Here is a 27,529-nt window from a genome sequence, read left to right as displayed (position 1 = left end):
TATTATAGTAGTTATATTCCTGTACATAGGAGTATTATAGTAGTTACATTCCTGTACATAGGGGCAGTATTATAGTAGTTATATTCTTGTACATAGGGGCAGTATTATAGTAGTTATATTCTTGTACATAGGAGCAGTATTACAGTAGTTATATTCTTGTACATAGGGGGCAGTATTATAGTAGTTATATTCTATGTAGGGAGCAGTATTATAGTAGTTATATTCTTGTACATAGGAGCAGTATTATAGTAGTTATATTCTTGTACATAGGAGCAGTATTATAGTAGTTATATTCTTGTACATAGGAGCAGTATTATAGTAGTTATATTCTTGTACATAGGAGCAGTATTATAGTAGTTATATTCTTGCATATAGGGGGCAGTATTATAGTATTTATATTCTTGTAGATAGGGAGCAGTATTATAGTAGTTATATTCTTGTACATAGGAGCAGTATTATACTAGGTATATTATTTTAAAGAGTGAGCATATATTTATATAAAAAAATCTTTTTTGCATAAAAAAAAAAAAAAATCTTTTTTGCATAATGCTTAAAATACCGACTGTAGGATATCTCACAATTGTTTATATCGCTGCTGTTTTTTGTAAAAACTTTTCTTCTTTCCCTAAACATAATTTATGTGGATTAATAGTATATAACTTATCTTGTTTTTATTCAGGCTGCACTCGGATGTCACCCGACTGCATGTTTTTAGTTTGTATTTCTTGACATGAGTGAGGTAGAAGGTGTGTGGGTGGGTTCATGTTGGGGGTGGGCTTATTGGCCACCATATCCCATCCACCACTCTGCCCTCACTCATGCAGACCCGTTGAAGCGCAAGGACCGCGCGAAACGGCCGTCGTCTTCCCTGCTCGCACGAGCTCCTTTTCTTCTCCCCCGGCCATGAAGTTATAATTGTGAAGACTCAATAAAATTTGCTACTTTGAAGATTGGTGAGTGCATCCTGCTTTTTTCTTTTGCTACCTGGGACACATATGTTATTTCATGGTTTTGCACCCGATATCTTTTTCGCCATGGCTGTTGCTGACATGATATAGCTTTTTAGTACCGGCTTTCCTGAAGATTATGGATTTAGTTGGGGTAGTGCCGTCCATATGCTATTTTTTCTCTTTTATTCGTTTTATACTAGGTATATTCTTGTACATAGGGGCAGTATTATAGTAGTTATATTCTTGTACATAGGGGCAGTATTATAGTAGTTATATTCTTGTACATAGGGGGCAGTATTATAGTAGTTATATTCTTGTACATAGGAGCAGTATTATAGTTGTTATATTCTTGTACATAGGAGCAGTATTATATTAGTTATATTCTTGTACATAGGGGGCAGTATTATAGTAGTTATATTCTTGTACATAGGGGGCAGTATTATAGTAGTTATATTCTTGTACATAGGGGGCAGTATTATAGTAGTTATATTCTTGTACATAGGAGCAGTATTATAGTAGTTATATTCTTGTACATAACAGCAGTATTATAGTAGTTATATTCTTGTACATAGGGGCAGTATTATAGTAGTTATATTCTTGTACACAGGGGGCAGTATTATAGTAGTTATAGTCTTGTACTTGGGGGGCAGTATTATAGTAGTTATATTCCTGCACATAGGGGCAGTATTATAGTAGTTATATTCTTGTACATAGGGGCAGTATTATAGTAGTTATATTCTTGTACATAGGGGCAGTATTATAGTAGATTTATTCTTGTACACAGGGGGCAGTATTATAGTAGTTATAGTCTTGTACATAGTGAGCAGTATTATAGTAGTTATATTCTTGTACATATGAGCTGTATTATAGTAGTAATATAATTGTACACAGGGGCAGTATTATAGTAGTTATAGTCTTGTACATAGTGAGCAGTATTATAGTAGTTATATTCTTGTACATATGAGCTGTATTATAGTAGTAATATAATTGTACACAGGGGCAGTATTATAGTAGTTATAGTCTTGTACATAGTGAGCAGTATTATAGTAGTTATATTCTTGTACATATGAGCTGTATTATAGTAGTAATTTAATTGTACATAGGAGCAGTATTATAGTAGTTATATTCTTGTATATAGGAGCAGTATTATAGTAGTTATAGTCTTGTACATAGTGAGCAGTATTATAGTAGTTATATTCTTGTACATATGAGCTGTATTATAGTAGTAATATAATTGTACACAGGGGCAGTATTATAGTAGTTATAGGAGAGCTGTAAGTCCATTATACTATGAATAGAGGAGAACTCAAGGGACATTATTGAATATTAAATAGGCTCTTAAGAAACATTATTGTTATAGGCAAAATGTAGACATTGTTTTCTAGAGCATTTGTACAGGGCATTAATATTTTCTATTTTTCTAGGGGTCAATTTTGACCTCTAGAGGGCACAAAAAAGGCATTTTATTTTGTAAGGGGCTCAGTGGTGGGCAGTATAATGTGGGGCAGTTTGTACCACCAGTAGGTGCAGTAAGAAGGACACATACAGCAGCGGCTCAGTATTGGGGTATCAGCAGGATGAGGCGTTAGTGCAGGTTGGGAATAGATGGAGATGGGGCTGAAGAAGTAAGATTTGTCTTTGTTGTAATCTCTGCAGCCGAGTCCTGGCTGGAGAAGTCGTCATGTCGGTCTCGGCCAGTTGGAAAAAACGGAAAAAATGAACGACTCCACCGGAAAGAAAGTCAGCTGTAAGTCATCATCTGTAACTGTGCTGTGAGCTCTTATATATTCTGCAGGACAGGTATCTATCAGTATATAGTCATCGTATGGCGGTAACAACAGTGTTGGTCTTTATATGGTTTTCAGTAACAGTGCGGTCATCTGGCGAGGTTCCCCTATAATAGGGCACGACACTGTAGTTGCAATCAGGGTGTAACACATGTGGTTCGTGGACCCACTGTGCCATGGGACCGGCCTTACCTAAGAGGGGCGTAGTGAAGTGGCTACCCGGTGTTCGCTAGAGCTCCTGATGGTGGAGTTAGATTTGAGCTGCAGGGAGCCACCAAGTATCACTCCAGGGAATTCCCTGCAACTGCAGCAGCTGACACCTGGGGTCAAAATCGCAGACAAGTACTTGGAGTCACTGGCAGAGCCCGATTCGGGCACTGTTCAGACAGCACGGGTTCTAGGTCACTGTGTAGGACGGGATTCAAATACTGGAATAGGTTCCGACTGTACAGACACAGGAACGCTAAACAGGATAGACACTGGTGCTGGTTCAAGTACGGCAGGAATGGTTACAGGTTCTGGTGCCGCTGGAGTGGCTTCAGGTTCAGGAACCGCAGGAGCTGTGTCAGAGTTCAAGCACCGCGAGTGCGGCTTCAGGCTCAGGTACCGAAGGAGTGGCATCAAGGTTCAGGTATGGCGGTGCAGATTCAGGCTCAGGTACCACAGTGAGCGGAATCAGTGTTCAGGTACCATGGGTGCAGCTTCAGGCTCAGGTACCGTGGGAGCGGTGTAAGGCTCAGGTACTGAAGGAGTGACATCATGGTTCAGGTATCGCGGGTGCAGATTCAGGCTCAGGTACCACAATGAGCAGAATCAGTGTTCAGGTACCATGGGTGCAGCTTCAGGCTCAGGTACCGTGGGAGCGGTATAAGGCTCAGGTACTGAAGGAGTGACATCATGGTTCAGGTACCATGGGTGCGGCTTCAGGCTCAGGTACCGAAGGAGTGGCATCAAGGTTCAGGTATCGCGGGTGCAGATTCAGGCTCAGGTACCACAGTGAGCGGAATCAGTGTTCAGGTACCATGGGTGCAGCTTCAGGCTCAGGTACCGTGGGAGCGGTGTAAGGCTCAGGTACTGAAGGAGTGACATCATGGTTCAGGTATCGCGGGTGCAGATTCAGGCTCAGGTACCACAGTGAGCGGAATCAGTGTTCAGGTACCATGGGTGAAGCTTCAGGCTCAGGTACCGTGGGAGCGGTGTAAGGCTCAGGTACTGAAGGAGTGACATCATGGTTCAGGTACCATGGGTGCAGCTTCAGGCTCAGGTACCGTGGGAGCGGTATAAGGCTCAGGTACTGAAGGAGTGACATCATGGTTCAGGTACCATGGGTGCGGCTTCAGGCTCAGGTACCTTGGGAGCGGTGTATGGCTCAGGTACTGAAGAAGTGACATCATGGTTCAGGTACCATGGGTGCGGCTTCAGGCTCAGGTACCTTGGGAGCGGTGTATGGCTCAGGTACTGAAGGAGTGACATCATGGTTCAGGTACCATGGGTGCGGCTTCAGGCTCAGGTACCTTGGGAGCGGTGTATGGCTCAGGTACTGAAGAAGTGACATCATGGTTCAGGTATCATGGGTGCGGCTTCAGGCTCAGGTACCTTGGGAGCGGTGTATGGCTCAGGTACTGAAGGAGTGACATCATGGTTCAGGTACCATGGGTGCAGCTTCAGGCTCAGGTACCGTGGGAGCGGTGTATGGCTCAGGTACTGAAGAAGTGACATCATGGTTCAGGTATCATGGGTGCGGCTTCAGGCTCAGGTACCTTGGGAGCGGTGTAAGGCTCAGGTACTGAAGGAGTGACATCATGGTTCAGGTACCATGGGTGCGGCTTCAGGCTCAGGTACCTTGGGAGCGGTGTATGGCTCAGGTACTGAAGAAGTGACATCATGGTTCAGGTATCATGGGTGCAGCTTCAGGCTCAGGTACCTTGGGAGCGGTATAAGGCTCAGGTACTGAAGGAGTGGCATCACGGTTCAGGTATCGCGGGTGCAGATTCAGGCTCAGGTACCACAGTGAGCGGAATCAGTGTTCAGGTACCATGGGTGCAGCTTCAGGCTCAGGTACCTTGGGAGCGGTGTAAGGCTCAGGTACTGAAGGAGTGGCATCAAGGTTCAGGTATCATGGGTGCGGCTTCAGGCTCAGGTACCTTGGGAGCGGTGTATGGCTCAGGTACTGAAGAAGTGACATCATGGTTCAGGTACCATGGGTGCGGCTTCAGGCTCAGGTACCTTGGGAGCGGTGTAAGGCTCAGGTACAGAAGGAGTGACATCAAGGTTCAGGTATCGCGGGTGCAGATTCAGGCTCAGGTACCGTGGGAGCGGTATAAGGCTCAGGTACTGAAGGAGTGACATCATGGTTCAGGTATCGCGGGTGCAGATTCAGGCTCAGGTACCACAATGAGCAGAATCAGTGTTCAGGTACCATGGGTGCAGCTTCAGGCTCAGGTACCGTGGGAGCGGTATAAGGCTCAGGTACTGAAGGAGTGACATCATGGTTCAGGTACCATGGGTGCAGCTTCAGGCTCAGGTACCGTGGGAGCGGTATAAGGCTCAGGTACTGAAGGAGTGACATCATGGTTCAGGTACCATGGGTGCGGCTTCAGGCTCAGGTACCGAAGGAGTGGCATCAAGGTTCAGGTATCGCGGATGCAGATTCAGGCTCAGGTACCACAGTGAGCGGAATCAGTGTTCAGGTACCATGGGTGAAGCTTCAGGCTCAGGTACCGTGGGAGCGGTGTAAGGCTCAGGTACTGAAGGAGTGGCATCATGGTTCAGGTACCATGGGTGCGGCTTCAGGCTCAGGTACCTTGGGAGCGGTGTATGGCTCAGGTACTGAAGAAGTGACATCATGGTTCAGGTACCATGGGTGCAGCTTCAGGCTCAGGTACCGTGGGAGCGGTATAAGGCTCAGGTACTGAAGGAGTGACATCATGGTTCAGGTACCATGGGTGCGGCTTCAGGCTCAGGTACCTTGGGAGCGGTGTATGGCTCAGGTACTGAAGAAGTGACATCATGGTTCAGGTACCATGGGTGCGGCTTCAGGCTCAGGTACCTTGGGAGCGGTGTATGGCTCAGGTACTGAAGAAGTGACATCATGGTTCAGGTATCATGGGTGCGGCTTCAGGCTCAGGTACCTTGGGAGCGGTGTAAGGCTCAGGTACTGAAGGAGTGACATCATGGTTCAGGTACCATGGGTGCGGCTTCAGGCTCAGGTACCTTGGGAGCGGTGTATGGCTCAGGTACTGAAGAAGTGACATCATGGTTCAGGTACCATGGGTGCAGCTTCAGGCTCAGGTACCGTGGGAGCGGTGTATGGCTCAGGTACTGAAGAAGTGACATCATGGTTCAGGTATCATGGGTGCGGCTTCAGGCTCAGGTACCTTGGGAGCGGTGTAAGGCTCAGGTACTGAAGGAGTGACATCATGGTTCAGGTACCATGGGTGCGGCTTCAGGCTCAGGTACCTTGGGAGCGGTTTATGGCTCAGGTACTGAAGAAGTGACATCATGGTTCAGGTACCATGGGTGCGGCTTCAGGCTCAGGTACCTTGGGAGCGGTATAAGGCTCAGGTACTGAAGGAGTGACATCATGGTTCAGGTACCATGGGTGCGGCTTCAGGCTCAGGTACCTTGGGAGCGGTGTATGGCTCAGGTACTGAAGGAGTGACATCAAGGTTCAGGTATCGCGGGTGCAGATTCAGGCTCAGGTACCTTGGGAGCGGTGTAAGGCTCAGGTACAGAAGGAGTGACATCAAGGTTCAGGTATCGCGGGTGCAGATTTAGGCTCAGGTACCTTGGGAGCGGTGTAAGGCTCAGGTACTGAAGGAGTGGCATCAAGGTTCAGATATTGCGGTGCAGATTCAGGCTCAGGTACCACAGGGAGCAGAATCAGGGTTCAGGTACCGTGGGTTCAGCTTCATCATCGGGAAAAGCAAGTGCGATGTTATGATTCAGGTACCACAGGTGCGGCTTCAAGGCACAGATACCGCCGAAGTGGCTTCAGGATTTAGGGCTAAACAAAACGGGTTATAGGATAAGGTTCAGACTAAAACAGTAAGGGACACAGGGACCTGGCAACTCACTAAAACCACTGCACAAAACCACTGAATGGAGAATATTGCTCAGGCCCCTCCCTACTGGGGAGCGTGCCTTATATACTTGATGCCTCCCAGCCATTGACTGGGAACATTTCCCAAGTGCGCATGCTGCCCCTTTTAAAAATCAGGGAGCCAGTGGAGGCGGTAAGTATGTCGGCGTCCCTGCTGGGAGGTAGTAGAGGGAGCATGCAGGGACGTCGGCATTGGTGTAACACAGACTTACCTGGTTAGGACCCATTTAAATGTTTCTCGCCCCCAAAGCTGAACCTCTAGCTACGCCTCTCACTCCTGACTTCAGTACATATATTTGTGTACATGGGGAGCAATGTTGAAGTAGAACATGTTCCATAATAGGGGTAGTATTACATGAACGGTCTCATGGTTGGTTGTGAAGGGATATTCTGTTGTACAAGGTCAGTACTTTTTGCTACTTACACGTCTCTACTGAGCTTAAACGTCCCTGGAAGTATTAAAATGATCCTCTAGGACTTAAATTTAATTTGCATTGTGTACTTTAGTTTCCACTTTTACAATATGATACCAGATCCTTGGAGAGTTGCAGATTCAGTTTTTTTCACATATTTAAGAGTATCACTAAAACACAGAGCTGTGTTATCCTTTTTAATCAGTATCTGCTCTCCTCTCTTATGATTTTCTAATTAATTGTTAAAAATATCCCTTTTTCACATTTTGTTACCTTTTTTTTCTTCATTTAATTTATTATCTGGATGTACATAAAAATCCAAATCAATATCATGCATGTTATGGGATTGGGAAAAAAAGCTAAGAAGTATTTGCCTTCCTCTCTCCTTGAGAAAAAAAAGAGAAAAATTGATGACAAAAATGCAAAATTAAAAATGGCTGATATACACCTTCATCCTCTTATATCTCTTACTTTTTTTATTTAACCTTTTGCATTTTACCCCCCACATTCATTCCTTCATTGCTCGGGTCTTTTTTTCTGCCCTTTCTTGTCATCAAAGTGTGGTTTTAAAAGGAACTCCCTTGTTTTTTGTGCAATTTCTACACAAGGTCGAGAGTTCACACCAAGGTCTGTGATTTTCCATGTGGCCAAAACAAGCATGAGTGACCCGATACTGGCTATGTCTTCATTCTGATCCTTTTCACAGTAATTGCACAAAGATTATATTTGGAAGGGAAGTAAAACGAAAACATAGATTTTACTTTGGGAAAGTTTTTACTTTTTGATTTGTTCTTAGATAATCTTGTCTTCGTCCAAAAAAAGCCACCACACACATTTGTGTAGACCAGTCGTGTAGATTTGTATATGAATTCGACTTCACTTGTTTTTCTTTTTCTGTTTTTCTTTTCTGCCTTTTTTTGTGTGACCTTTTAGACTAAAATGTTGTATGATCCTTTCAATAACACGTCCATCTTGAACTGTCCTCCCATCTCTCTTCCTGCTCCCTCTTTGACCGCTTACAATCTGGCTTCCGGTCACACCACTCCACTGAAACTGCCCTAACTAAGGTCACCAATGACCTATTAACCGCCAAGAGCAAGGGACACTACTCTATCCTCCTCCTCCTCCTCCAGGACCTGTCCTCTGCCTTTGACACAGTGGGCCATTCCCTATTATTACAAACCCTCTCATCCCTTGGCATCACAGACTTGGCCCTATCCTGGATCTCATCATACCTAACAGACCGGACATTCAGCGTCTCCCACTCACACACCACCTCCTCACCTCGCCCCCTATCTGTCGGAGTCCCACAAGGTTCAGTTCTAGGGCCCCTGCTCTTCTCCATTTACACCTTTGGCCTGGGACAGCTCATAGAATCTCATGGCTTTCAGTATCACCTCTATGCTGAGGACCACACAGATCTACATCTCTGGACCAGATATCACCTCCCTACTAACCAGAATCCCTCAATGTCTGTCCGCTATTTCATCCTTCTCCACTGCTAGATTTCTAAAACTTAACATGGACAAAACAGAATTCATCATCTTTCCCCCATCTCACGCGACCCCCCAACGGACTTATCCATTACAGTAAACGGCTGCCCACTCTCCCCAGTCCCACAAGCCCGCTGCCTCGGGGTAATCCTTGACACTGATCTCTCCTTCAAACCACATATCCAAGCCCTTTCCACTTCCTGCCGACTTCAACCCAAAAATATTTCACGGATCCGTACATTCCTAAACCAAGAATCTGCAAAAACCCTAGTCCATGCCCTCATCATCTCCCGCCTCAACTACTGCAACCTCCTGCTCTGTGGCCTCCCCTCTAACACTCTCGCACCCCTACAATCTATTCTAAACTCTGCTGCCCGACTAATCCACCTGTCCCCCCGCTTTTTCCTGGCCTCTCCCCTCTGTCAATCCCGTCACTGGCTCCCCATTACCCTGAGACTCCAGTACAAAACCCTAACCATGACATACAAAGCCATCCACAACCTGTCTCCTCCATACATCTGTGACCTCGTCTCCCGGTACTTTCCTGCACGCAACCTCCGATCCTCACAAGATCTCCTTCTCTACTCGCCTCTTATCTCCTCTTCCCACAATCACATACAAGATTTCTCTCGCACATCACCCCTATTCTGGAACCCTCTACCACAACATATCAGACTCTCGCCTACCATCGAAACCTTCAAAAAGAACCTGAAGACCCACCTCTTCCCACAAGCCTACAACCTGCAGTAACCACCGATCGACCAAACCGCTGCATGACCAGCTCTACCCTCACCTACTGTATCCTCACCCATCCCTTGTAGATTGTGAGCCCTCGCGGTCATGGTCCTCTCTCCTCCTGTACCAGTTGTGACTTGTATTGTTCAAGATTATTGTTCTTGTTTTTATTATGTATACCCCTCCTCACATGTAAGGGTATGTGCACACGCTGCGGATTTAGCTGCGGATCCGCAGCGTTTCTGCAGCGGTTTCCCATGAGTTTACAGTACCATGTTAACCTATGGGAAACAAAATCCGCAGTGCACATGCTGCGGAAAAAAACGCACGGAAACGCAGCGGTTTATTTTCCGCAACATGTCAATTCTTTGTGTGGATTCCACTGCGGTTTTACACCTGCTCCAATAGAAAACTGCAGGTGTAAAGCCGCAGCGGAATCCGCAGTAGAAACCGCGATAAATCTGCAGGAAAAACCGCAGCGGTTTTGCACTGCGGTTTTTCCAAATCCGCTGCGGAAAAATCCGCAGTCCTCCAGAATACGTGTGCACATACCCTAAAGCGCCATGGAATAAATGGCACTATAATAATAAATAATAATAATAATAAGTTTTCACATGTTGCATTTTAGTATTCATCTGCATAAACATTAAATTAAACAGATTTTGTACTCCACTAGGGTAAAAACAAAAACAAGTAACCAAAAAAATCAGGGTAATGAAAACCGTGTCTACATTGATCAGCAAATACAAAAACAATGACAAAGACCGAAAGAAAAGTAATATAAAAATGGTGCAAAAGCCATAATGAATTTTGTTTGAGAATAAAAATGCCTAAAAAACAAACTTTTTCTCCAATAAAAAAGGCGGAAAGAATGATGAACTGGATCAATATGTGGCCTTCCTTAGACTTATCATTACAGGGCAGCATCAGAATATTAGACTATTGCAATATTTTAGGGTTTTTGCACCCGTATTATGGCCACAAATTCTGGCCTGATCATGGGTCCAATGCGCCCAAACTAACATCATAGATTCCTTAGATGCTGTACGCTTTGGATGGAAATTTGCCCAACCACGGCCAGGAACTAGATCACCCGTGCTAGAAATCTGCTAACTTTTTAGCATGCATTTTTTTATTTTTATAGTTTTGAATCTTTTTTTATAGCACTTACATCCTTTCATAAAATAATATTCTTTTTTTTTATTATTTTCTTTATCATTTTATATAGCACTTACATCCTTTCATAAAAAATTATTCTTTTTTTTATTATTTTCTTTATTTAATCTCATAGTTTAACACATGTTTCATTTTCCCCTTAGGGTTAAAATGATTGGCCTTTCATTTTTATCAATTTTTTGTTTATGTTTTTATTACATCCCATCAGAAAATTAATAGTTTTTGGTTTCTAAATAATCTTACTTTTATTTAAGTATTTATTTTAGGTTTTATTTCATATCAAATTAAAAAAGTTGTATTTTACCTTTTCCTTATTGTGGACATTTATATTAATTTTGTTATTTTTATCTACGTATGACTCCTAGACTCATTTTGTTTTTGGTGCCTACCTCTTGCTCACCCCTCTTTATCTTTTAATCTCATTTTTGTTTTTCTCCCGTATTTCTTTCCATCTCCAGCTTCCTCCTAGCCTGTCAGTCATTAGATTTATTTTTTTCTCCCTTTACTCTCACTCAGTGAGGCTTCAACCTATAATCCAGTCCAGTATAGCCCAAAACCTACGGCATGCCCTTTTTGCCACCAATTACTCTGCCTGATCGATACTTTTTTGAATATTTTTTAAGCAAAAATTAAAAATTGCTGAATAAAGTCTGAGCTTAGAGGAGGTTTCGAACCTCAAAATAGTGATAAATCTCTGATTGCCCTCCTCAGTCCGTCACTGTCTCCACAGCTATAGTTGCAGACAATCACTGATCATGATGGATGGCATCATTTGCTTGTAGCCAAAACAAGGAAATCTACACGGCCTTCCTCTAGTTTTGATGTAGCAACTTCTAGGTTCCTAATCAGAATTTGACTTGTTTTGCTGAACATGGATGGTGGTAACAAAGTCCAATGACCCATTGTTCCCTATGTAATAGAGTTCTACTATATGCCACATGTAGAAGTATTAGAAACATACATTAGTACATTTGGCCACACCGCAGATAGTTTATTTTGGGTTTACCCCACAGTGCTGATTTGACCCCACCCCAGAGTGCTTATTTGGGTCCACCCTACAATGCAGATGTAACCCAACCCTAGAGTGTTTATTTAGGTCCACCTTACATTGGAGATCTGACCCCATCCCAGTGTGTTTATTTGGGTTTAGCCTACAGTGCTTAGTTGACCCCACCCCAGAGTGTTCATTTGGGTCGACCCCACAATGCTGATTTGACCCCAGCCCAGAGTGTTTATTTGAGTCCACCCTACAGGGCTGATTTGACCCCACCCTACAGAGATGATTTGACCCCACCCTAGAGTAATTATTTGGGTCCACCCTACAGAGCTGATTTGACCCCACCCTACAGAGCTGATTTGACCCCACCCTAGAGTGTTTATTTGGGTCCACCTTACAATGCAGATTTGACCTCATCCCAGTGTGTTTATTTGGGTTTAGCCTACAGTGCTTATTTGACCCCACCCCAGAGTGTTCATTTGGGTCCACCCCACAATGCTGATTTGACCCCAGCCCAGAGTGTTTATTTGGGTCCACCCTATAGGGCTGGTTTGACCCCACCCTACAGAGATGATTTGAACCCACCCTAGAGTAATTATTTTGGTCCACCCTACAGAGCTGATTTGACCCCACCCTTCAGAGATGATTTGACCCCACCCTACAGAGCTGATTTGACCCCACCCTAGAGTGTTTATTTGGGTCCACCTTACAATGCAGATTTGACCTCAGCCCAGTGTGTTTATTTGGGTTTAGCCTACAGTGCTTATTTGACCCCACCCCAGAGTGTTCATTTGGGTCCACCCCACAATGCTGATTTGACCCCACCCTACAAAGATGATTTGACCCCACCCTAGAGTGTTTATTTGGGTCTACCCTACAGAGCTGATTTGACCCCACCCTACAGAGCTGATTTGACCCCACCCTAGAGTGTTTATTTGGGTCCACCCTACAGGGCTGATTTGACCCCACCCTACGGTGCTGATTTGACCCCACCATACAGTGTTGATTTGACCCCACCCTACAGTGTTGATTTAACACCACCCTAGAGTGTTGATTTTTTCCACTCTACTATGTTGACTTAGTCCCTCCTAAAGATAAGTTAATCTTGGTCATGTAGCTATTCCTACCAGGTCATTCCTCTGTGTCCTTGTATATGTGAAGTACCTTTTATCCGATTTTAATCTTTGTAGTTTGATATTTGATCAATAAAGACTGATATTTCATCTTCTATTTGTTCACTTCTTTGGTTCTGGTATTCACTCGTTCTCAGTCCACAATGGTATATAGAATCGTACTAGTCAATGGGCTTATTCGGAAATCAATTTTTTTTTTTTCACAGAACCAGGTGCCCAATCTAAGAAAACTCACTTCATGTCCTAACATGGTACAGGCTCGGCTACAGAGGGTGCAGTGGAACTGACTGCTTTCAGTGGCACTGTAGCTATAGAGAAGCCTAGCCTTCTGTCAATCAAAACCCTTGCCAGAACAGAAGAATTTGCTGACTGCTGAGTGTGGGTGGTGATGACTTTCTCCACCTTTACAGAAAAATAAGAGTCTGATTACATGAGGCTGGTTGTAATCCATCTGCTAACTGGCACTAGAGATCATGCTGGGACTTCCTGCTGTGAGAGGGGGTGAGAACTGCTTCACTGAACATCTGAGTATAGAGCTGCTCATAAACAAAGGGTTTACTATAAGATAGTAGTGACTTTTATAGTAGTATAGTATAGTATAGTATAGTATAGTATAGTATAGTAGTGACTTTTGGGGGGCTATAGTCCATGGCATCATAGTTCTCTTTCTCGAATGTCATAGACTGCGAGAAAGAGAACTATGATGCCATGGACTATAGCCCCCAACCTGGACCTGCCCCATCCACCTCCCCTATGCCATGGACTATAGCCCCCACAATGGACCTGCCCCATCCACCTCCCCTATGCCATGGACTATAGCCCCCAACCTGAACCTGCCCCATCCACCTCCCCTATGCCATGGACAATAGCCCCCAACCTGGATCTGCCCCATCCACCTCCCCTATGCCATGGACTATAGCCCCCAACCTGGATCTGCCCCATCCACCTCCCCCCACAGCTCCTACCCAACATCCCCTCAGTCCCTATCCCTATTGCCTCTATACACTTGCTTTGGCAAAACTGATGTGTATTTGGTCCTGCCAATAAAGCTTCTTTGAATCTTGAATCTTGAATCTTTTATATAGGGTGATGAGTAATTCCTATGCAAACATATCAGGGTATAAGGACACTTCTATAAGTTATTGCATGATCTTACCTCTTTCTAAATCCTGATTGAAGTTTGGAGCCAGCTCTATGGACGAACAGTTCCACCTCATATCGGAGAAGGCTTTGATGCAGGTTTTCTTGACCTCTTTTGCTGCCTGGATGATTGTCTGCATCAGTTCCAGGTTACTTCGGCAGAGCTGCATCTGGGAAGAGACCAAACCATCCAGCTGTTTACAGTGCTGGGTCTGATTCAAGGCCATGGAGGCAGATGTCTTGGACAATGCTCTGCAAGAAAAGAACACAGAGCATCTCAATTAACATGCAATCCGAAGTTCTGCCACATTCAGGATATATATAATTAGGTTCTGCAGCAGTCAGGATGTGTAGCTGCAATTAAAAAGAATCAACCTGCACCGTAAATTTGGTTTATTAGCAAAGTTTACAAACTTTCTGCTGTTTGCAATTAACCAATCAAACAAGAACAATGCAAATAATTCACCACAACTAATATAACAAGAGGTTTCTCCAAATATATTACAAAATGCCAATATTACTGACTACTGCAGTGTCAGGATTATTCAACCCAGAAATAGTATCCCCCAGGCGAGTGCACATTTGTCTCCAGCACCGGATGCAATAATCAAGGGATTCATTACTTAATTAGGTGTGCCTGAGATTACACACATCAGACACCAGGTTTTACTGGGGGTTTGCTGACTGTGCTACTTTATTGGATGTTAAAATAAGTGGTCAGAGTGGTCCAAAAAAGTTATGAGAAGAGATCAGTGCCTTGCAGAAACAAGGAAAAGGATGCAAGAAGATACAAAGGTATTAAATGTTCATAGAGATGCAGCAGGAAGCTGTGGAGGTCACAACTTCTGAATGATAGGAACACTGGCTACACTACCTGGATGTGCTAGAAAGAGGAAGCTGTCACTGGCTACCACCAGATTCCTAAGAAAGCAGGTGGTCAAAACCCCTCGTGGTAATGCAAAACACCTGCAGCGAGATTTGGTGGCACTAGGTACTGAGGTTTCAGTCTGCACAGTCTCGCACATGCAATGAAGCACGGTGGTGGTTCAGAGATGCCTACAGTGAAGCATGGTAGAGGCATGGAGATGACTAAAGTAAAGCATGGTGGTAGCTAAGTGAAGACTTCAGTAAAGCATGGCGGTAGCGCGGTGACATCTATAGTGAACCATGGCAGTGGCTTGGTGATGCCTACACTGAAGTAATCCAATGACACTGATGCCTACAGTGAAATATGTTGATTGCTCTAATGCTCACAGTGAAGTATGCTGATTGCTTTTGATGCTATCTGGCTGCTTTGCTTCCTTTGACACTGGAAACCTGTAAACTATGGAGGGAAAGATGGATTCAAACAAGTATCAGGAATTCCTTGGAGAAAACATCATGTCTTCTGTAAGGAAGTTGAAGTTCGGGCATCATCGGACCTTCCTACAGGACAATGATCCCAAGTATATCTCATATTCTATCAAGACTTGCTTTCAGAAAAAGTCCTGGAAAATTCTGACGTGTCCGTCATAATCGCCTGGCTTGAACCCCAAAGCCCCACAGAAACGATGTGGTGGGATGTGAAGGCTACTGCAGCACAAAAAAATAATGCTGACCTGGGGCCATTCCTTGAGAGGAATGGGCTATGATTCCTCAGAAATGTTGCCAAAAGCTACTGTCTGGATATGCATCATATTGTAGCAGGTTATAACAACCAGAGAGGCTCTAACCATACACACTGCGACAACTGTTGTTCAGCAGTCAAAATGTATATCACGAGGTTCTGCAGCAGTCAAGATGTATATCATGAGGTTCTGCAGCAGTCAAGATGTATATCATGAGGTTCTGCAGCAGTCAAGATGTGTATCATGAGGTTCTGCAGCACTCAGGATGTGTATCATGAGTTTCTGCAGAAGTCAGGATGTGTATCATGAGTTTCTGCAGCAGTCAGGATGTGTATCATGAGGTTCTGCAGCAGTCAAGATGTATATCGTGAGTTTCTGCAGCAGTCAAGATGTGTATCATGAAGTTCTGCAGCAGTCAGGATGTGTATCATGAGTTTCTTCAGCAGTCAAGATGTGTATCATGAGGTTCTGCAGCAGTCAAGATGTGTATCATGAGGTTCTGCAGCAGTCATGATATGTATCATGAGTTTCTGCAGCAGTCAGGATGTGTATCCTGAGGTTCTGCAGCAGAATGGATGTATTTTATGAGGTTCTGCAGAACATAATTTAATCACATCTAAATGACAGAGATGCCGATTCCATTTGTTCATGGAAGGTGACTTGCATGTAGTGGTGAACCACTAATAGCGACAGATTATGTGGCAGCTATGGCCTAATGTGAGCGGCACTGCAACCCCAGCATCTCAACTTCAACAGTATCTGCATCCTCAGAAAACTGTGGGGGCATCATATTGAGTATGGAGGCCATGATACTGTGTGTGGGGGCTGTGATACTGTGTGTGGTGGCAATTATATTGTGTAGGACCATAATTCTGTGTGGAGGGCATTATTATGTGTCAGGAGCCCTGGGGCCATGATACTATGTGTGTGTGGGGGTTGTCGGGGGCCTCACAATCTGTAAAGGGCTGTAGTAGTGTGTGCAGTGGCTTTGATGCTGTGTGTGGAAGCTGTGAGGGCCATCATTCTGTGTATAGGGGCAGTCAGGGGGTCATACTGTGGTAGGAGTTTTGTGGGCCACGATACAGTGTGTGGAGTACTGTGGGGTCCTCATCCTGTGTGAGGGGTGCTACGAAGTCTTCATACTGTGTGTGGCGGCACTATGTGGTCCTGATGCAGTGAGGGGGCATCATAATGTGTTGCAGACACTGTGGGGTTATCATACTGTATGTGTTAGTGGAGGGCACTGTGGGGGACATCATACTTTGCGTTGGATGCATTTTTGGGGGACATTACACTCTATAAAAGGTATTCTGTTGGGCAAGAACACTAAGGAACTTCATCAGGAGCACAAAATACTGTATCCATGTCAAAGTACATGTCCCTATCCTTGTCCTTGAGAGTAGGTTGGCATGCTCCACTGCGCTGTCACCCTGCTTACTTAGCCAAATATATATATATATATATATATGTATATATATATATATATATATATACAGTATTGTTGTAGGTGGTGTAGAAGGGGTGAGGTTATGGGGCCCCATGATTTCTATGTACACGTCTGCTTCTATGGTCACTCATTCTTCTGTGTCCACATCTTTCATTCACCTTGCTGAAGAACCACCACCAGGCTCTATATCGTCAGGGGCCGCAGAGGTCGTACCCCTATACATTCAAGTATTTAGGTCGATAAATGTCTATAGTATGTAAACAGTTCTGCAAGCCATGGTGCAAAATGTTGTTCATAGCAACCAATCACAGAGCAGCTTTCATTTCATATTCTGCTCTGGTAACATGAAAGCTGCACTGTGATTGGTTGCTATGGGCAACACACACCGTTTTCCTTTCAGTTTTCACCAATCTGCCCCATTCTATTAAAACATTGAGGGAAATTTATTATTACTTTCTCGCGTCACTTCTTAGGCCGGCGTCACACACAGCGTAAAACAATACGGTCCGTATATTACGGCCGTAATACGCTGAAAAGTCCCGAAAAAAGTGGTCCGTAGCTCCTCCGTAGGCAGGGTGTGTCAGCGTTTTTTGCGCATGGCATCCTCCGTATGTAATCCGTATGGCATCCGTACTGCGTGGTTTTCTCGCAGGCTAGCAAAACCAACATACCGCTATAGAAGTGATCCATGTGTCCCAAAAAGAAAAGAAAATATATATATATACTGTCTATATATATATATATATATATATATATATATATATATATATATATATATATATATATATATATGTCAGTAGACACATATATTAGAGAGAAAAGCCGGTAATTCAGTGCGGTGTACAGTAAAATCACACTGACAGCTTACAGTAGAATAGGTAGAATAAATGTGTACACATAGAATAGGTATATATATATATATATATGTCAGTGAGACACATATATGTATATATATTAATATTTATTCCAGCGCTAGACAGCTTGAAAGCCGGTAATTCAATTACCGGCTTTTTCTTTCTCCTTCCTAAAACCCGACATGATTTGAGACATGGTTTACATACAGTAAACCATGTCTTCTCTCCATTTTTTTTGCAGATTCCACACTACTAATGTCAGTAGTGTGTATCTGCAAAATTTGGCCGTTCTAGCTCTTAAAATAAAGGGTTAAATGGCGGAAAAAATTGGCGTGGGCTCCCGCGCAATTTTCTCCGCCAGAGTAGTAAAGCCAGTGACTGAGGGCAGATATTAATAGCCTGGAGAGGGTCCATGGTTATTGGCCCCCCCCTGGCTAAAAACACCTGCCCCCAGCCACCCCAGAAAAGGCACATCTGGAAGATGCGCCTATTCTGGCACTTGGCCACTCTCTTCCCATTCCCGTGTAGCGGTGGGATATGGGGTAATGAAGGGTTAATGCCACCTTGCTATTGTAAGGTGACATTAAGCCTAATTAATAATGGAGAGGCGTCAATTATGACACCTATCCATTATTAATCCAATTGTAGTGAAGGGTTAAATAAAACACAAACACATTATTTAAAATTATTTTAATGAAATAAAAACAATGGTTGTTGCAGTATTTTATTCAACGCCCAATCCAGTCACTGAAGACCCTCGTTCTGTGAGTAAAAAAACATAATAAACCAACAATATACTTACCCTCCGCAGATCTGTAACGTCCAACGATGTAAATCCTTCTGAAGGGGTTAAAACATTTTGCAGCAAGGAGCTGTGCTAATGCAGGCTGCTCCTCGCTGCAAAACCCCAGGGAATGAGGCTAAAAATAGATCAATGATCTATATTTAGCTTCATTTGCGGTGAGGCGCCCTCTGCTGGCTGTTCATAGATCGTGGGAACTTACCTAGAAAGCCTGGGAGCTTTCTAAGTAATTTCCCACGATCTATGAACAGCCAGCAGAGGGCGCCTCACCGCAAATGAAGCTAAATATAGATCATTGATCTATTTTTAGCCTCATTCCCTGGGGTTTTGCAGCGAGGAGCAGCCTGCATTAGCACAGCTCCTTGCTGCAAAATGTTTTAACCCCTTCAGAAGGATTTACATCGTTGGACGTTACAGATCTGCGGAGGGTAAGTATATTGTTGGTTTATTATGTTTTTTTACTCACAGAACGAGGGTCTTCAGTGACTGGATTGGGCGTTGAATAAAATACTGCAACAACCATTGTTTTTATTTCATTAAAATAATTTTAAATAATGTGTTTGTGTTTTATTTAACCCTTCACTACAATTGGATTAATAATGGATAGGTGTCATAATTGACGCCTCTCCATTATTAATTAGGCTTAATGTCACCTTACAATAGCAAGGTGGCATTAACCCTTCATTACCCCATATCCCACCGCTACACGGGAATGGGAAGAGAGTGGCCAAGTGCCAGAATAGGCGCATCTTCCAGATGTGCCTTTTCTGGGGTGGCTGGGGGCAGATATTTTTAGCCAGGGGGGGGCCAATAACCGTGGACCCTCTCCAGGCTATTAATATCTGCCCTCAGTCACTGGCTTTACTACTCTGGCGGAGAAAATTGCGCGGGAGCCCACGCCAATTTTTTCCGCCATTTAACCCTTTATTTTAAGAGCTAGAACGGCCAAATTTTGCAGATACACACTACTGACATTAGTAGTGTGGAATCTGCAAAAAAAATGGAGAGAAGACATGGTTTACTGTATGTAAACCATGTCTCAAATCATGTCGGGTTTTAGGAAGGAGAAGGAAAAAGCCGGTAATTGAATTACCGGCTTTCAAGCTGTCTAGCGCTGGAATAAATATTAATATATATACATATATGTGTCTCACTGACATATATATATATATATATATACCTATTCTATGTGTACACATTTATTCTACCTATTCTACTGTAAGCTGTCAGTGTGATTTTACTGTACACCGCACTGAATTACCGGCTTTTCTCTCTAACAGCGCTGCGTATTTCTCGCAAGTCACACTGCTTGTCCGTGTGTAATCCGTATTTTTCACGCTTCCATAGACTTTCATTGGCGTATTTCTTGCGCAGTACGGTGACAAACGCAGCATGCTGCGATTTTGTACGGCCGTAGAAAGCCGTATAATACTGATCAGTAAAATACGGCAAATAGGAGCAGGGGCATAGAGAATAATTGTGCCGTATTTTTTGCGAGTTTTACGGACGTAGATTCTGCGCTCTTACGTCCGTAAAACTCGCATGTGTGACGGCGGCCTTACTGTTCACCAAAGTTGTGACACACATCATTAACTCCTTCATGACAGAGTAATTTTTTTTAAATTTTGGCTCTATTTTTTTCTCTCCATTATTGTTTTTTTTTTTTTTCCATATAGCCGTATGAGTCCCTTCTTTTTTTTTTTTTTTGCGGGACGAGTCATAGTTTTGAATAACCGTATTTTTAGTAACCATATAATGTACTGGGAACAAAAATGAAATAGTGAGTAAAGAATTTAGGTCAGCCATTGTTTTATGGGTTTTCTTTTTACGTCACTTATGGTGCGGTAAAAACATCCTGGTTATACGATTCTCCAGATCATTTCGATTAAGCTGATACCAAACTTGTACAGTTTTTGTTTTTTTAATTTTAGTTGTTAAAAAAAAATTCAGAGCTTTGTAAAAAAAAAAAAAATCCGGATTTGTGTCGCCATTTTCTGAGACCCGTAACTTTTTTAGTTTTCCGCTTAAAGAGTTGTCAGAGGGATTAGTTCGTGTGGGGCGAGCTGGCGGTTTTATTAATACCAATTTTGGGGTACAAATAACTTTCTGGTCACTTTTTTTTTAAAGTTCCAGTCTCTGAAAAATTGCAATTCTGACGTTTTTATTTTTTATCTTATGGCTTAATTATCTTTATCTTTTGCCAGGTTGGACTTTTTTGATGAAGCAGCGATATTATATCTATAGAAGATAAGCATTTATAGTTTGTGTATGTTTTTTTTGGGGGGGGTTAGCTTCAAAAGGAGAGAGGGTGGTTAAAACATAATATTTTTAATTAGGCCCCCTCAGGAATCTTGACCCTGCAATTGCTTGTACTATACACTGCAATATTCTAGTCCTGCAGGATATAAAAAAATATAATGAGCTCCTATTAAGGCCCCCAAAAACGAATATAAACCTCAATCAAAAATGGCCCATCATGGGTGGGAGGATAAGGGAGCGTTTCCGGCTGCGTGCGTCCCTATTGCGTCAACACCATTCTTGGTAAAGTAGGGTATGTGGGCACTCATATTCTAACTGTAGTTGAATCCATGCACCAGAAAGCTCAGGATGAACATCATTCATTTTAGGGGACCCGGCAGATAGTAGAGCGACTGCGACTTGTGTAGAAATTATGGAAGATAATTATGGTTGGCCGGCTCCAGGTTTTCATTGGCAGTGGCCCCTTTAACACATACCACGATTCATGATGCACAGAAACGGCAGATAAATAAAGGTATAGCACAATGTCAAAGATTCCACTTCTTACATTACATGAGTAATAACTAGTGTTGAGCGATACCGTCCGATACTTGAAAGTATCGGTATCGGATAGTATCGGCCGATACCCGAAAAGTATCGGATATCGCCGATACCGATATCCGATACCAATACAAGTCAATGGGACATCAAGTATCGGAAGGTATTCTCATGGTTCCCAGGGTCTGAAGGAGAGGAAACTCTCCTTCAGGCCCTGGGATCCATAGGGATGTGTAAAATAAAGAATTAAAATAAAAAATATTGATATATTTACCTCTCCGGCGGCCCCTGAACTCAGCGCGGGTAACCGGCAGGCTTCTTTGTTCAAAATCAGCGCTTTTAGGATCTGAGAATCACGTCCCGTCTTCTGATTGGTCGCGGGCCGCCCATGTGACCGCCACGCGACCAATCACAAGCCGCGACGTCACCGCAAGCTATTAACGCGCTCATTTTTAAAAATGAGCGCGTTAATGACTTTCAAAGACGTAGCGGCTTGTGATTGGTCGCGTGGCCGCGACCAATCACAAGCCGCTACGTCTTTGAAAGTCATTAACGCGCTCATTTTTAAAAATGAGCGCGTTAATAGCTTGCGGTGACGTCGCGGCTTGTGATTGGTCGCGGCCACGCGACCAATCACAAGCCGCTACGTCTTTGAAAGTCATTAACGCGCTCATTTTTAAAAATGAGCGCGTTAATAGCTTGCGGTGACGTCGCGGCTTGTGATTGGTCGCGGCCACGCGACCAATCACAAGCCGCTACGTCTTTGAAAGCCATTAACGCGCTCATTTTTAAAAATGAGCGCGTTAATAGCTTGCGGTGACGTCGCGGCTTGTGATTGGTCGCGTGGCCGCGACCAATCACAAGCCGCTACGTCTTTGAAAGTCATTAACGCGCTCATTTTTAAAAATGAGCGCGTTAATAGCTTGCGGTGACGTCGCGGCTTGTGATTGGTCGCGGCCACGCGACCAATCACAAGCCGCTACGTCTTTGAAAGTCATTAACGCGCTCATTTTTAAAAATGAGCGCGTTAATAGCTTGCGGTGACGTCGCGGCTTGTGATTGGTCGCGGCCACGCGACCAATCACAAGCCGCTACGTCTTTGAAAGCCATTAACGCGCTCATTTTTAAAAATGAGCGCGTTAATAGCTTGCGGTGACGTCGCGGCTTGTGATTGGTCGCGTGGCCGCGACCAATCACAAGCCGCTATGTCTTTGAAAGTCATTAACGCGCTCATTTTTAAAAATGAGCGCGTTAATAGCTTGCGGTGACGTCGCGGCTTGTGATTGGTCGCATGGCCGCGACCAATCACAAGCCGCTACGTCTTTGAAAGCCATTAACGCGCTCATTTTTAAAAATGAGCGCGTTAATAGCTTGCGGTGACGTCGCGGCTTGTGATTGGTCGCGGCCACGCGACCAATCACAAGCCGCTACGTCTTTGAAAGCCATTAACGCGCTCATTTTTAAAAATGAGCGCGTTAATAGCTTGCGGTGACGTCGCGGCTTGTGATTGGTCGCATGGCCGCGACCAATCACAAGCCGCTACGTCTTTGAAAGCCATTAACGCGCTCATTTTTAAAAATGAGCGCGTTAATAGCTTGCGGTGACGTCGCGGCTTGTGATTGGTCGCGTGGCCGCGACCAATCACAAGCCGCTACGTCTTTGAAAGTCATTAACGCGCTCATTTTTAAAAATGAGCGCGTTAATAGCTTGCGGTGACGTCGCGGCTTGTGATTGGTCGCGGCCACGCGACCAATCACAAGCCGCTACGTCTTTGAAAGCCATTAACGCGCTCATTTTTAAAAATGAGCGCGTTAATAGCTTGCGGTGACGTCGCGGCTTGTGATTGGTCGCGTGGCCGCGACCAATCACAAGCCGCTGCGTCTTTGAAAGTCATTAACGCGCTCATTTTTAAAAATGAGCGCGTTAATAGCTTGCGGTGACGTCGCGGCTTGTGATTGGTCGCGGCCACGTGACCAATCACAAGCCGCTACGTCTTTGAAAGCCATTAACGCGCTCATTTTTTTTAAAAATGAGCGCGTTAATAGCTTGCGGTGACGTCGCGGCTTGTGATTGGTCGCGGCCACGTGACCAATCACAAGCCGCTACGTCTTTGAAAGCCATTAACGCGCTCATTTTTAAAAATGAGCGCGTTAATAGCTTGCGGTGATGTCGCGGCTTGTGATTGGTCGCGTGGCCGCGACCAATCACAAGCCGCTACGTCTTTGAAAGTCATTAACGCGCTCATTTTTAAAAATGAGCGCGTTAATAGCTTGCGGTGACGTCGCGGCTTGTGATTGGTCGCGGCCACGCGACCAATCACAAGCCGCTACGTCTTTGAAAGCCTTTAACGCGCTCATTTTTAAAAATGAGCGCGTTAATAGCTTGCGGTGACGTCGCGGCTTGTGATTGGTCGCGGCCACGTGACCAATCACAAGCCGCTACGTCTTTGAAAGCCATTAACGCGCTCATTTTTTTTAAAAATGAGCGCGTTAATAGCTTGCGGTGACGTCGCGGCTTGTGATTGGTCGCGGCCACGTGACCAATCACAAGCCGCTACGTCTTTGAAAGCCATTAACGCGCTCATTTTTAAAAATGAGCGCGTTAATAGCTTGCGGTGACGTCGCGGCTTGTGATTGGTCGCGTGGCGGTCACATGGGCGGCCCGCGACCAATCAGAAGCCGGGACGTGATTCTCAGGTCCTAAAAGCGCTGATTTTGAACAACGAAGCCTGCCGGTTACCCGCGCTGAGTCCAGGGGCCGCCAGAGAGGTAAATATATCAATATTTTTTATTTTAATTCTTTATTTTTCACATCTCTATGTATCCGATACCGATACCCGATACCACAAAAGTATCGGATCTCGGTATCGGAATTCCGATACCGCAAGTATCGGCCGATACCCGATACTTGCGGTATCGGAATGCTCAACACTAGTAATAACTAATGTAAATTCTACAATAGCTCAGAAACCGGTGAATCTTCGCATCGCACAGTGCACAGAGTGACTGCAGACTTATCATTTTACACTGGACAGTATAGTCCTTCGCACAGTATTATGGTCACCACATAGTCCTCCATACAGTATTATGGGCACCACATAGTCCTCCATACAGTATTATGGGCACCACATAATTTTCCATAGAATATTATGGGCACCACATAGTCCTCCATACAGTCTTATGGGCACCACATAGTCCTCCATACAGTATTATGGGCACCACATAGTCCTCCATACAGTATTATGGGCACGACATAGTCCTCCATACAGTATTATGGGCACCACATAGTCCTCCATACAGTATTATGGGCACCACATAGTCCTCCATACAGTATTATGGGCAACACATAGTCCTCCATACAGTATTATGGGCACCACATAGTCCTCCATACAGTACTATGGGCACCACGTAGTCCTCTATACAGTATTATGGGCACCACAGAGTACACCATACACTATTATGGGCACAACATAGTCCTCCATACAGAATAATGTGCCCCATGTATTGCTCCATACAGTATTATGGACACCACATAGTCCTCCATACAGTATATAATGGCCCCATATATTGCTCTATACAGTATAATGAGCCCCATATATTGCTCTATACAGTATACAATGGCCCCATATATTGCTCTATACAGTATGATGGGCCCCATATAATGCAACATACAGTATATAATGGTCTCATATATTGCTCCATACAGTAGAATGGCCACATATTTTGCTTTATATAGTATAATGGCTCCATATATTACTCTATACAGTATATAATGGGCCCCATATAATGCTTCATTCAGTATATAATGGCCAGTATGGTGGGCCACATATATTGCTCTATACAGTATAAAATTGCCTCATATATTGCACCAAACAGTATAATGGACCCATATATTGCTCCATACAGTACATAATGGCCCCATATATTACTTCATAGAGTATAAAGACATTATAAAGTGCCCCATACAGTATAATAACCCCATATTTTGCTCCATACAGTATAATGGCATCATAAAGTGCTCCATACAGTATAAAGGGCCCCATATAGTGCTCCATACAGTATATAATGGCCCTATATAATGATCTATATAGTATAATGGGTACCATATATAATGGCCCTATATAATGATCCATGTAGTATAATGGGCCCCATATAATGCTCCATACATAAAAAAAGAAATATTCATCTTTCTCCTTCCCCGCTGCTCCGGTCTCTTCAGCGTCTTCTGACTCTGCAGTGCTGGGCAGAGGTTGCGCTGTAGTGACATCATCCTGACCTCTGTCCTCAGATGTCACAGAGTCAGAAGACACTGAATAAACGGGAGCAGCTGGGAATGGGGAGAGGTGAGTATTTGAGGGGAAGGGCTGATGCCCGGACAGCCGTTTGTCAGGGCCCTGGTACTTGCCCAGGTGCTCCGGGTGGTGACGCCAACCCTGCTGCAATCTACGGGGGCTCTGGCAATAGACCCTTAAATGGAATGTGTCAACGGAGAATGACTTACGGTATTCATTTTGGCAATTTTTTTTTTCTTTGTATATACCACTATAAATGAAAAATAGAAATCTTCTTGCTAGCAACTTTCTCCCTGCTATTTTTTACATTCTACAGTATTGCTTCAGGAACTGAACATGTTTATTAACAGCAATGAACAGAATGAGCTGCCTCATTACCATCCATCAGACACAGGATTACATTGACTGATATCGCCTCCATACTCAGCTGATAACACAGGATCCACCAATCACAATAGGCGATGTCACAGCTCACCTCCTCCCCCTCACTTCACAGTGACCTTTGCACATAAACATCGCTATTTTTTTTATACAAAAATGACATGACAGCGTGGCAAACACCGCTTCTGATCACCGGTGAAATCAACCCTGCCGGTCAGCGAGCCACGGTTCCCACGCTGTCAAAAGACAGCGTAAGCGCTCCGCTGTGATCGGAGGTATAAAGTTTACCTCTGGTCACTGGTATCAACTAATGGGACAACTGCTCCCGTTATCCGTCATCTGCTGCCGCTGCTAACAGCGAGAGCTGGAGCCGCGGATGGGAGTATTCATCAGGTGCTCCTGCGCTGTAAATAAATAATTTAAAAAAATATGGCGTGTATTTTTGTTAACCAGCCAGGCAAAACTCACAGCTGGAAGCTGTAACTCTTAGCTGTCAGCTTCAGCAAGGCTGGCTAATAAGAATAGAGGGGTCCCAATGCCGTATTCTTTAATTATTTAAATACGTTTCTCACAGTGCTAGAAGGGATGTCACTGAGGTCACGGCAGTCCAGCCCGGCTGGGAGTGGAGCCTCAGTGACCGGAGGTAACCTCTATGACGTCACCGCCAGTCATTGAGGCTGCGCTCTTTCACCAGTGGTTCTCAGCCTGGACGGTAACATCTTGGCACCGTCCAGGTTGAAAACTGTTTTTCCCCCAGACATGGATTACGGCGTGGGACAGAATGACGGAGAGGTGAGGGATATTGTTGTTTTTTCATTTTAGTTTTATTACAGAAGAACAAGGGCTTCGGTGGAATAGGCATTTGGTGAGTATAACTGTGTTTATTATTTTTTAATTTTTAAATAAAAAAGGAAACTTGTGTTTAGTTTTATTTCTAATAAAGGACTTTTTTCTGGCTGTGTCTTTATTTACCATGTAACTATAGGATTAGTAATGTATAGGTGTCTTACAGATGCCTCTCCATTACTAAGCTGTGGGCTCGATGTCACCTGACAATACAAAAGTGGCATCAACCCCACAAATATTAACCCTACTTGCCACCGCTACAGGGCAAGTGGGAAGATCCGGGCAAAGCGCTAATAGATGTGCCTTTCTTGGTGGCTGTGGACTGCTATTTTTAGGCTTCCCGGTGAACTCCGTGTTCGGTGTCCGTGCCTGAACAGTAGGTGTTCGGTACGGACGCCAAACTTTACTGTTCGGGTTTGCCCATCTCTAGCGAGGAAGATCCCACTTTCTTCTATTCCTCTTCCTCCTCCTCATCTAGTAAGGAGGGATCCCCAAAGACCGAGGCAACCCCTACAGCAATTGATCCCATATGGACTCCACCCCACGAAAATTATCAGCCTGTTATTCTGGATTTCATCG

At 44.2% G+C, this 27,529-nt stretch overlaps 1 protein-coding gene across 2 annotated transcripts in view; it reads right to left on the bottom strand.

Moving 5' to 3' along the window:
* WNT11 (Wnt family member 11) overlaps positions 1–27,529 on the bottom strand; it is a 147,830-nt gene that overhangs the window by 58,413 nt on the left and 61,888 nt on the right. For both annotated transcript variants that reach the window (XM_069759387.1, XM_069759388.1), the window contains exon 3: positions 13,943–14,178. In XM_069759387.1, the coding sequence (XP_069615488.1) occupies positions 13,943–14,178 (236 nt within the window). The remainder of the gene's footprint in view (positions 1–13,942; positions 14,179–27,529) is intronic.

The sequence above is a fragment of the Ranitomeya imitator genome, chromosome 3 (genome assembly GCF_032444005.1).
Source record: "Ranitomeya imitator isolate aRanImi1 chromosome 3, aRanImi1.pri, whole genome shotgun sequence".
Classification (NCBI taxonomy): Eukaryota; Metazoa; Chordata; class Amphibia; order Anura; family Dendrobatidae; genus Ranitomeya; species Ranitomeya imitator.
Note: the sequence above shows the minus strand (reverse complement) of the source record. Positions and strands in the feature narration are given on the sequence as shown.